The 13,180-nt window shown below is 35.5% G+C and overlaps 1 protein-coding gene and 1 pseudogene across 1 annotated transcript; both read left to right on the top strand.

Moving 5' to 3' along the window:
* Positions 1-994, top strand: LOC116864881 (annotated as a pseudogene).
* A 9,348-nt stretch (positions 995-10,342) lies between these two features.
* On the top strand, positions 10,343-11,296 carry LOC116864880 (putative olfactory receptor 52P1). The gene has a single exon (XM_032852695.1). It carries the CDS (start codon positions 10,343-10,345, stop codon positions 11,294-11,296), a length of 954 nt encoding a protein of 317 aa, XP_032708586.1.
* Positions 11,297-13,180: the final 1,884 nt, after the last annotated feature.

Raw genomic sequence — 13,180 nt, 5'->3', positions numbered from 1 at the left:
ATGGCAGACAATGCTACACATCACTATATCTCATCTTTTTTCCTGGTTGGTATTCCTGGTTTGCAAGCTTTTCACTGCTGGATTGGCATCCCTGTCTTCCTCCTGTTTGCCCTGGCCCTACGGGGGAATAGCGTAATCATCATCACCATCAAACTAGAATCAAGCCTCCACCAGCCTATGTATTTCTTCCTTTGTATGCTGGCAGTGAATGACATGGCTCTTGCCTCTTCCACAGCCCCCAAGATGCTTGGTATCTTCTGAATGGATGCACATTGGATTGACTTTGATTTGTGCCTTATACAGTTATATTGCATTCACACATTCTGCATAGTGGAGTCAGCCCTCTTGGTTACCATGGCATTTGACCGCTATGTAGCTATTTGTATCCCACTGTGTTATACAACCATCCTGACAACACCAATGGTCATTAAAATGGGTTTAGCTGGTATGACCCGAGCTATTTTTTATGGTTTTGCCCTGTCTTCTTCTTATTAAAAGGCTACCATATTACACTAAATATGCCATCAACCATGCCAACTGTGAACACATGGCTGTGGTGAAGTTGGCCAGTGCCAACACCTTCGTTAACAGAGTATATGGAATCTCTGTGGCCCTTTCAGTGATGGTGTTGGACCTAGGGCTCATAGCCACATCCTATATCAAAATCCTCCAGGCAGTCTTCCGGCTGTCTTCCCAGAATTCCTGCTCGAAGGCACTGGGCACCTGTGCTGCTCATGTCTGCACTGTACTTGTGTCCTACACTGCGCTGTTTAGTTTCCTAACTCACCACATTGGCAAGATGGTACCTCCAAGCATTCATATAATTTTTGCAAGTTTGTATCTTTTGGTGCCTCCCACAGTCAATCCTCTGGTGTATGGTGTCAAGACCAAGCAGATTCGTGAACAAGTGGTTAATCTCTTCTTCCAAACAAGAAGATTTCTGAAAACTAAAATACGTAAATTTCAGCCCAAATTAGTAAAACATGATTATTAAAAGTTATGGCTACCCTGATGAGTAACAGAAAGTAGTCTCCACCTGTTCTTTCTGGGTTCTCCTTATGCCTTGCAGCAGGAAGAGTTTATGCTGTCCAGTTACATAAAAAATTGTATTATATAAATTTATGTTTTCAGTTTACTGAAATGAACTCAAATCAAATCATATGTCATATGGAAAACATTTAATATTTTCACCAATTTTATAATTTTCTATGTATTTTATCTTATTTTTTAAAAATATTTATTTATTTATTTTTGAGAGAGTGCATACAAGCAGGAGGGGCAGAGGGAGAGGAAGAGAATCTCAAGCAGACTCTGTGTGAATGTGGAGCCTGAGAGGGGCCCTGATCGCATGACCCTGAGATCATGACCTGAACTGCAACCAAGAGTTGGACACTTAATTGACTGTGCTACCCAGGTGCCCCCATATATTTTAATATGGAATTATTTCAAAGTTATTTACATCACATCTCCAAATGTGAAATAACTAAACAAGTATTATCAGAATATAAAAACTCTCAGTTAATTTAGTCGGGGGGGGGGTGGGAATTAGTCTCTTTCTTTCAGTATAGTCAACACACTATGTTACATTAGTTTCAGATGAGCAACATAAATATCCAACATCCCTCTACATTATGTTGTGCTCTCAAGCATCGCATCTGCTGCACAGATACCATCTGTCACCATACAATGCTATTACGTCCTCATTGACCGTATTTCCTGTGCAGAAGCTTTTATTCCCATGCTGCATTCATTCCATACCTGGAAGCCTGTATCTCCCACTCTCCTTCACCCCTTTTGCCCATTGTCTCATCCTCGTTTCCACTGGCAACCACTGATTTGTGCTCTATTTATAGGTCTGATTCTGCCTTTTGTTCATTCATTTGGTTTGTTTTTTAGATTTACATGTGAGTGAAATCATATGGTATTTGTCCTTCTCAGTCTGGTCACTTTGATTCCCAAAAATACATTTACCAATTCATGATAACCAGAAGTTTTATTTTTATTAACTGATATATCTTTAAACAAACTTTAATTCTAGAATTCATTACCGAAAGTATGTATATATGAGCCATAACAGCAGCAAGCTTCCTGCAGCCTAGACTTCTGATAAGGGAAATAATGACCTTTTATGGCTCACAACATATTCTGGAATAATTACATGACGACTTGTCATAATCAAAACCAAGAGAAATTTCTTTTAACAAACCAATAATTGGACAAAACATTGTGATTCTTATTAATCCCCAATTTGTCCATACATGTATTCAATTTAACACTAACTCAGTGGGCTTAAAAAGTAAAAATTAACAGGGCTTTTGGCCTCTTTCATCACACAGGACATTTGCAATTATTCCTGGGTGGGATAACCTCACCTGATTGAACAACATTGTGTTGTGGTAAAGAGTACAGTCTTTCATCTGGATGTTTGGGTTTAAAATCTGGCACCACTGCTTTTTTATCGTGTGCCTTTGGGTATGTTCTTAGGCTGGTACAAGCTTCAACTCTAACATTTATAAAATAAGACATTATGAGAATTTAATTCAGAAGAGTAATAAAGGATTAAATGACTCATCATAAAATGTACTGGGCTAGTTTTTAGAACTTAGTATAATTGTAAACCAGTTAAGTGTTAATTTTAAACTGCTGATGATGAGAGATTATTTTCCAGATATCGTTGTCAATTATTAAATATGGGGAAACCACTAATACACATAAGTCTGTGTGTATGTAAGATGAAGAATACTTTAAAACAGGTAAAATAAAAATGAAGAAAAGAAGTATTAGGGGCACCTGGCTGGCTCAGTGGGTTAAAGCCTCTGCCTTCAGCTCAGGTCATGATCCCAGGTACTGGGATCGAGCCCTGCACTAGGTTCTCTGCTCAGCAGGGAGCCTGTTTCCTCCTCTTTCTCTCTGCCTGCCTCTCTGCCTACTTGTGATCTCTCTGTCAAATAAATAAATAAAATCTTAAAAAAAAAAAAGAAGTATTAAAAGCCTGAAAGCAAAATTATAAGTCTGAACAGAGGAAACCACAAATCTAGATCAATGACAAGGATAAGGTATTTGAAACAAATCTTCACATTTTGCAGTCTATCCCTCCATTCTGTCCAGGGTCCTAACCAGAATTCAAAGCTGACAATTACTGAATTCGAGTATTTAAATCCTGCAGTTACAAAGAAAAATAACTGAAAGTTGAAAATGACTACATAAACAGCAGAACTGAGGTGGCAGAAGAGAGAAGTAATCACATGAAGAGAGGTCAATTGAGATTATCCTCTTTGAGGAACAGAAACGGAAAAGAATGAAGAAAATGAACAAAGCCTTAAGGACCTATAGGATACCCAAAAGTATACTGACATATACTGATGGGAGTCGTTAAGAGAAGAGGAGAGAAAGAAAATTGTGGGGGGGATACTTTAAAAAGTAATAGCAGAAAATATCCCAAATTTAATGAAAAACATTAATCTCTATACCCAAGACCTTGACAAATGCTTTTAAGTATAAAAATAAAACACCAATAAGTGAGATAACCTCAAAGATATTCATATATAGACACATCATAGTTAAATTGACAAAAGTCAATTGAAGATAAAAAGAATCTTGAGGCTGAAAGGGGAGAATGAATCATTGCATTCATAGGATTCCCAATAAAATTTGTAGCTGGTCTCTCATCAGAAGCTATGGACAGCAGAAGGCATGGGCATATCATATAAATTTCTCTTAAGAACTCATCCTTGATGTATGTTATTTAGAGGTATATTGCTTAATTCCCAAATACTTTGGGGATTTGCTAGGTATCATTCTATTATTGGTATCAAGTGTAATTCCATTATTGTCTGAGAACATACTTTGTATGATTTCTATTATTTTAAATTAAAGTTTGCCTTATTTTCCATAATTTGATCTTATTTAATAGATCATATTGATTTGTATTTATATTCTGGTCCTACTTGATTTTTTAAAAAGATTTTATTTATTTATTTGTCAGAGAGAGAGAGAGCAAGCCCAAGCAAGGGGGAGCAGCAGGCAGAGGGAGAAATATGCTTCCTGCTGAGCTGGGAGGCTGATGAGGGACTAGATCCGAGGACCCTGGTATCATGACCTGAACCAAAGGCAGACACTTAACAGACTGAGCCACCCAGGTATCCCAAGGTCCTGCCTGATTTTATGCTTGCTTGATTTATCAATTCCTTTTTCAGGAATGGGTAACACTAGAAAAATTAAAATGTTATGCTCATTCAAAAGCTACACCTGGATGAATATAGTAGTTGTATGAATAATTGCCTAGTAATGGAAATAACCCAAATGTTCTTCAATGAGTGAATGGATAAACACATTGTACTAAATCCATACAATGTAATATAGTTGGATGTTTTCTAACATCATGATTACAGTGGAGGTTAAATGACTCTATACATATGTTAAATCCTATCATATTGTATGATGAAAGAAAAAAGTGAACTCTTCCTTATGATAATGAGTTTAATTAAAAATTTGTAGGTAGTGTAGGTAGGTTAAAAGTAAAAAAAGAAAATAGGAAAAATATCTTCTCCCATTCTGTCAGTTGTCTTTTGGTTTTGTTAACTGTTTCCTTTGCTGTGCAAAAGATTTTGATCTTGATAAAATCCCAATAGTTCATTTTTGCCCTTGCTTCCCTTGCCTTTGGCGATGTTCCTAGGAAGATGTTGCTACGGCTGAGGTCGAAGAGGTTGCTGCCTGTGTTCTCCTCAAGGATTTTGGTGGATTCCTTTCTCACATTGAGGTCCTTCTTCCATTTTGAGTCTATTTTCGTGTGTGGTGTAAGGAAATGATCCAATTTCATTTTTCTGCATGTGGCTGTCCAATTTTCCCAATACCATTTATTGAAGAGACTGTCTTTTTTCCATTGGACATTCTTTCCTGCTTTGTCAAAGATTAGTTGACCATAGAGTTGAGGGTCTATTTCTGGGCTCTCTATTCTGTTCCATTGATCTATGTGTCTGTTTTTGTGCCAGTACCATGCTCTCTTGATGATGACAGCTTTGTAATAGAGCTTGAAGTCCGGAATTGTGATGCCACCAAGGGCTCTTTATAAAAAAAGTAGAATTGATATATTAATACAGACAAATATACATCAAGACCAGGAGTATTACAAGAGATAGAGGAACAGTTTCTAATTATAAAGGTGACTATTCATCAATAAGGCATAACAATTATGCAAGTGCTTTTATCTAATAACTAATTTCAAAATTCATGAAACCAAACCACACAGAAATAAAGTTGGAAATAAAAAAAGCAACAATTACCAGCATCCTTTTCTCAGGAATTGATATAAGAAAACTAACAAAATGATTTTTTGAATAAAACTCTCCATCATTTTGATGTAACAGGGATTTAGAGAACATAATAATAAAAAATACATAAAGTATATTTGTTTCAAATTCAGTGCTCAAATACCAAATAGACAATTTGTCAATGTTATAAAGATACACAAAGAAATATGATGTGTAAGAATAGGACAAGAAGAAATTAAGTTGTCCTTTATGGATGATATGTTAATTTTCTTAGCAAAACCAGTTAGTGCATAGAAGAACACCTTCTAATTATTATTTTTGACATGAGATCAACTTAGATAATAATTTTCTGTTCAAGTACTATAGATTTTTAAATTACGATTAAATATAATATTCTATTTTAATAGAAAGAAATGTTATAAAGTATCTACAAACCAGCCAAAAATATTAAACACCTTTATGGATAATTTTTTATTTTGATTCAATTAACAGACATAGAAATGATCTGAGTGAATGAGTAAAATATTAGAATGTTCTCTTCTCAGTCACAAAATCAATGCAATACAAACCAATATTTCAGTTGCATTTTTTAGGAACTTGAAAACCAACTCTAAAGTTATATGAAAATTAAGTGTTCATAGATTGAACATTTACTTTTGAGAAGTAACAGCAAGAGCTCTCAAAGCATACTACTAAGGCATGGCAATGAAATGTCATATATAAGCACAAAAAGATAAATATAAACATAAAAATAACTAGAAAGTAAAGAAACATTCATTTATATACAGGAATTTAGTATACATTTAAGATGACACCACAAAATAATGGAAAATAACAAACATATTTTAGATGCTTCTGATAAAATGGGCTTATTTTTATAAAATAAATAAATAAAAGTAGACCTCTACCTTATGTCCTATAGAAAACATGGTGAAGTCCAAGCAAATGAAAGCCCAAAAGCTTAAGTTAAAGCTAGGAAGTTAGTAGAAGGTAATGCGGGAAGATAACAAATAAGTATATGAAAGACAAAAAAATTCCAAAAGCACAAGAACATACTGTGAAATTTTCATGACTTTTTGTCAAATGCAGGATTTTTGTAGCGCTAAGAACATCACAGACAAAGGTAAGAGATCAATTGGGAGAGGTGCTTGCAATGCCTTTGGCAAGACTTAGATAGGAAAATCTAATTCCTGCACAACTGCAAGAAAAATACAGAATCTCCAATAGAAAACTGAAGAGTAAAATCAGTTTACGGCAGAGAAAATGGGACATAAGACACTCTACATGTAAGTAGATGATCTTACTCTGGGTAAGGAGGGAGGTAGAAATTAAAAGGACCCTGAAACCCTCTTTATGCCTCTATATCAGATCAGAAGAACATAGCTTGAAATTATCAGAAACGTAAGGAAATAAGTATGATCATTTATTGCACAGCTGGAGGGATGATAGACAAGTTTAGTCACAGCAGAGAGCAATCCTGACTCATCAACTCTGAAGGACTGAATACACAAGGCTGTACATGCATGTGAGCACGTGTTAATAGGGGAGGAGAAATGCAAGGTGACCAATGTATGAGAATTGTGTCAGTAAAATCATACAAGAGAAAAAGGAAAACAATCAGAGATCATGCAATGCCCTGAGCTACCTTTACACTTTCAGACTATTAATCTTTTCCCAAGACATAGGTGCAAATTCAATGATAATCATACTGGAATTAAGGTTAACAATTTGCTTCTCTTAATTTTCAGATAGTTTTCCCACAGTAAATTGATTTTCTCTAACCCTTCTCACAGATTACTTCCGTGAATTGCATATTTGGTGGACATCTCAGCCATCTCATTCAACTGGGCATTGTGAGAGAGTCTCTCAAGACAGTATCCTCCAAAGGAGAAACACAGGAGTACTACCCACATACAAGCTCCGGGGAGTTTAATAGCTGTTCTAGAGAGACATTGTTACTGTTTTGTGCTCAGTCCTGGCCCAGTACTCTTTTCCTTTGTCCTCTTCTCTCCTAAAGGACCTATCCGTCTTTCATATAGAGGGGCCTCCTGAGCATCTAGATAGCCCATTATAAATCAACGGCAGCTATGACTCAACTACAGTCCTCACTGCTCCAATGGCAACCACAGTCATACTTTTTAACCAGCCCCGCATAGCATATTGACCTAGATGCTCCAATGGAAAATGAACATTTGAAGATTTTCAGAGAATAGTAGTTGCTTTTATTATCATCTGCAATATATTGTGGTTTGTGAGATGGAATTTAAGATAACGCAGGTGAAAGTAAAATGGGAAGGCATGATCTGTAAACATAAATGATGATACACCTTTATGAGACATAATGGATATTGAGTAATATGATTTGGTAGTAGAAGAGGAACCAAACAAAATCTTAAACACACACACACACACACACACACACACACACACACACAGACCCTGTTTATGGAAGAAGCTTGGAAATTTCTGCTATAGGGAAGTTTATGGTTATGTAACCTTTCTCTGGGAGATCAGAAGCCTTGGAAGCAAGATAAAAATCTGTGAAATTCTTAAGAAACTGAAGAGGAAGTACAGAAACATCCCATCTTTCTCTCAGAATCTACTGAAAGTTAAGATTCAGAAACTTCCTTTGGGAGTTCACACTGATGAACATGGTTGACATGAAAATAAATGCTTACAAAGTGTACAGTAAGAGCTCTAACAGAAACAAGGACTTCATGGTTGCTGACTGAAGTATTAGATATAAAGAGATTGAGGAGGTAAGGAAAATTCTGTGATTTCCTAATTTAATTTCTGGGTGGCCATTGTGGCCAGCATGTAAGATATAATCACATGGGGGAAGGATGGGAGAACTTACTGATTTTAGTGTGGGATATATTTGTGTTATTATTATAATACATTAATATGAAATAGATAATGCATTCAAAAGCACTGTATAAAAAATGTCGTGGTATTTGCCATGGTATTTGCCAAGGTATAGAGTCCTCTACTCTGATGTGGCAGATTCAGAAACAGGCAAAATGGGTTGACCCAGAAACAGGCAAAATGGCAAAGCCCATGGAGTCAGAAGGAATAGGGTACTTAACATGACTCAGAAACACCAGAGATGGTTGTGTTAATAGATACTCTGTCCTCCCAGACTGTCTGCCGAACATAATATAAAGAATAGCCTGATGGAAACAAATGGATTTTTTCAATATTTCTTTCAAACTAAGCCTGAGAGAAGATAGAGAAGACCTTCTAGGTAGAAGTGGAGATGATAACAAGCAGACTGCCATGTGGGGGGCATCCTCTGTAATTTCTTATGTGCCCTGCTCTAGGGCTCTCACAGAAAACTTTTGTTTAATGGGAAGTCACTGCTCTTATTTTCTCTTGGTATAGATTAAATATGTTGTTATTTTATAAATTAATTTACTGAAAACTAAAAGATGATCTTGAAGTATTTGCATATACCAAGAGCATTACCAAAAGTAATTACTCTTGTTTGCAGTCGTAAGTAATGTTTCCTAGTTAAAATGTATATGCCTATATTTCTAGGTAAATTAGTCTCTCGCATGTTTGGGACTCTCAGAAGAAGATACAAGAATGAAACTTGGCAAAACAAGTTTCCAAGTGGAAAACAATTATGTGAGGATCTCCAAGAGCAAAAGTTTAATACATACTTAAAAGACTTTCTTAGTTTGAATTTTTTATGTCCTGTATATTTTGTCTGAAGTTCTCTGTCTGGATTTACAGGCTTCATCCATATCTAATAATTTCTACAACTCTAGGTTTCTATATTGTGGCTGAAGTTTAAGCTCTGTTTTTTTTTCTGAAACATTTTATGACTCATTTGACATTTTTCAATTCCTTACAAAATACCTCAGATATTCATATAGTCCCAGTTGTAGTATGCTTAATAGTGGAATGCAGATTCCATAGCCAGAAAGTTTTTTTCCCTACACAGGTAGTATTTAGACCTTCATAAAAGGAAGCTTTGCCATTCAGAATATTTCTCATTAGATCATGAGCTTTCACATCAGTGGAGTTAGTGAACAGAAATTGAGATAAATTTAAGAAGCAGTAAATTTAAAAGAGTAAATTTAAGAAGAGTAGAGTGCATGTTCCAGAATTAAAATATTAGGTAGAAACTGGATGGTAGGAAGAAAAACAGATGAGTTATCAAAACTAAAGGATATGGTCAGAACAAGAGTCATACGAAAATATTTTTGCAGCTGAGTCAGGCTGAATTGTACCTGATTTGCTCTTCACTATCATTAGGCAGGTCTGGAGCCAGCCAGAGGTAGGGCTGAGTTTATAGCTGAGAGTGATGGCTTTGCAGAAAATAGTTTATTAACCACTAATCTGCTTATTTGTAGCAACTTTAAATCATTTACCAGCATAAAGAAATTAAAATCTTCCTCCTTTTCCCTGTTTATATGATTGTGTTATGCTGTCCACCTTCAGATCATCTGTTCTTTCTTCCACTTTCAGATCATCTTGAGCAATTCTTCTAAAATAGGAATAAATTTGTCTTTGATGATAAGGCACTTATTGTATTTAATTTTTATAAGCTTTGTTCTTCCCTATTGGGATAAGATCTTATTCTGAATTCCTGATTAGTTATGTTCTTTATGAATAACAGTATTATTAAAATAATGATTGCACTTTGAAATATTTGTTAATTATTGTGTGTATGTGTGTTTATTCACGTATATCTATACTTGATCTCAACGTCCTTGACAAGACTTAACTTTTTTTTTTTTTTTTTTTACTGTTTGTATCACAGAAACCAACACTGACTTTGACATAACCATGAGGTCATTTTATTACTAACTGATCCTCTAGTAGGAAATAAAAAAATAGAGTAGAATTAAATAAAATTCCAAAATTCAGGAAAAATTTTCTGAAATATGAACACAGTTTTCTCATTTGCAGATGAAGATTTGAGACTCAGAATAAAGTGGTTTACTGATGATTTCAAGCTTTAACCTTTCAGGTGCTAGCAGGATTACTCTGCCATCCTGTTTTCTGCCCAGAGGGGATTAGCCTGGTTACTTTATATCCAAGCTTGCAAACTTTCCAGTTTTAACATGGCAGACAATGCTACACACCACTACATCTCATCTTTTTTCCTGGTTGGTATTCCTGGTTTGCAAGCTTTTCATCGCTGGATTGGCATCCCTGTCTTCCTCCTGTTTGCCCTGGCCCTACTGGGGAACAGCGTAATCATCATCACCATCAAACTAGAACCAAGCCTCCACCAGCCTATGTATTTCTTCCTTTGTATGCTGGCAGTGAATGATATGGCTCTTGCCTCTTCCATAGCCCCCAAGTTGCTTGGTATCTTCTGGTTGGATGCTCACAGGTTTGATTTTAGTATCTGCCTAGCACAAATGTATTTTATCCACACATTCTGCATAGTGGAGTCAGCCCTCTTGGTTGCCATGGCGTTTGACCGCTATGTAGCTATTTGTATCCCACTACGTTATACAACCATCCTGACAACACCAATGATCATTAAAATGGGACTTGCTGGTACGACCCGAGCTGCCTTTATGGTTTTGCCCTGTCCTCTTCTTATTAAAAGGCTACCATATTACACTAAATATGTTATCAACCATGCCTACTGTGAACATATGGCTGTGGTGAAGTTGGCCAGTGCCAACACCCTCATTAACAGAGCATATGGAATCTCTGTGGCCCTTTCAGTGATGGTGTTGGACCTAGGGCTCATAACCACATCCTATATTAAAATCCTCCAGGCAGTCTTCCGGCTGTCTTCCCAGAATGCCCGCTCGAAGGCACTGGGCACCTGTGCTGCTCATGTCTGCACTATACTTGTGTCCTACACACCTGCGCTATTTAGTTTCCTAACTCACCGCATTGGCAAGAAGGTACCTCCAAGCATTCATATAATTTTTGCAAGTTTGTATCTTTTGGTGCCTCCCACAGTCAATCCTCTGGTGTATGGTGTCAAGACCAAGCAGATTCGTGACCGAGTGGTTAGTCTCTTCTTTCCAAACAAGAAGATTTCTGAAAACTAAAATACGTAAATAAAAACCCATATAGGCAGAATCTGTTTAATACAATTATGGTACATTCATAATAGTTGCAGCTTTGTCTCAAGATGATATTTCTCAATTCATTTATACCTCTCAGGAGGGATATGTGATGTTGTACATTTTTCTCTCTATTTTCGTTTTTTAATATTTCCTTTTCTTTCTCTTAGAAATAAGCTTCATGGGAAGCTTTCAATAAATATTTTCAATAATTGTTATTTATTTATTATTGACATTACTTTGTATTCTATATTTGTGGATAATATTTTATAATATTCACAAATGTGAAATAACTAAGATTATTATAATAATTTTAAAATTCTCAGTACATTGGACAATGTCATTTATAAACATGATTTTTTTCCCAATTCAATTGTTACCTGCACTGATTAAAAATTCCTGAGTAAAAGTCATTATTTTCAAGTTTCATTTTTCTTATTGTAATAGTTCTAATAATTGCTTAACACTCAAATAATGATCACTGTGGGTTTGGCTGTTTACTAATCTCTTTATATGTATTTACTCCTTTTGTTCACAAAACTATACTGTGATATAGATGGTATTATTATTCTCACTGTACCAAGTAGGAAACTGAGGCACAGAAAGTTTAAGTAAATGGCATAAAGGTAACTTGCCTAGCACAAAGCAATGCAGAATTGAACCCCGGAACTCTGGCTTTCAAAATATATGCTCCTTATAGTGCAATATTATCCACCAATGTGCTCACAATTACTTGCTTTATGATTATGGGAGCTTATTCCTCTAAACACTTTATTTTTTTATCCCCCACATCTTCCTTTCTTTTAGATATTGTGGTACATTTCTTCAGTTTTCTTAAAACTCCTTATAAGTGATAAATCTACTACAATATTTTGACAAGACCCCAAGCAAGAATTGCTTCTATTTTACCAGAGAAATGTCCAATCAGTATAGCCCGGTAACATTATAACTATGCTTTCCAGACTTAAGTAAAACGCTAAAAAAATCTCTGAAAATACTACTTTATCCACATGCCATTCCCCCCTCTTTTGCCTGCCTGCCTTCCTTCCTTCCTTCCTTCCTTCTTTTTCTTTTGTGAATATCAATTTGTTTTGGTCACATTCATTTAGTGCTAAAGTTGAAAATGATTCACTTCTTAATCTAATGTTAATTTTATTATGTAGGGAACACAGAATAAATTACATCGGGCATATCTGTAAAATGCTCTGTTCAAAATATTGTTTTACTTTAGATCACCATGGAATGAAAGGTTCATTGAATTGGAAACTGTTAGTTTTTGATCAGGACTGGTATTTATTTTGTGGACATTACATGAACATTCTGTGCTCTCGAATTAATTCCTCAAAAACTTTACATTTTTAGGTGTTTCATCTACAGCCACATTCTTATTTGTTAATGACTGTGCATGTATCTTATCAACATCTTTGTTTTATGTTGAAAATAATTGTGTTTCCTTATAATTATCATGTAGTTCTTCCATTTCTTCAATGAGTCTATATTGAGTGGGTTAATCAGATATTTTAGACTGGGTTTTGGGGGGAAACGTCATTTAATAGCTTCCCACCCATCACTAATAGCTGGATGAGTGTCATTTTTAACATTAGAAATCCTAACTTCATCATTGAGAAACATGGAAAATAATTTTTATACTTTATAGTGCTAAAGTCAGAATTCAATGAAACAATGGATGAAACATAATTATCACAATAGTCAACACAACCTTCCATACACACCAATGCTCACTGCCATAATAGCCATTGAAAATATTAAGATCAACTAATAAAGGTATTTTTCAAAATGTTTAAATAGAGTTCCCAACTGGGTATATCTCCTAGAGGGTCCTATTTATTTAATTCAACATACCCCAAA

Source organism: Lontra canadensis, unplaced genomic scaffold, assembly GCF_010015895.1.
Source record: "Lontra canadensis isolate GAN:19392208 unplaced genomic scaffold, GSC_riverotter_1.0 scaffold7, whole genome shotgun sequence".
NCBI classification, from domain to species: Eukaryota; Metazoa; Chordata; class Mammalia; order Carnivora; family Mustelidae; genus Lontra; species Lontra canadensis.
This window is presented reverse-complemented; position numbering and strand designations above follow the sequence as displayed.

Coding starts and splice junctions, on each gene's coding strand:
- LOC116864880 (XM_032852695.1), top strand. CDS start 10,343: ATGGCAGACAATGCTACACACCACTACATCTCATCTTTTTTCCTGGTT.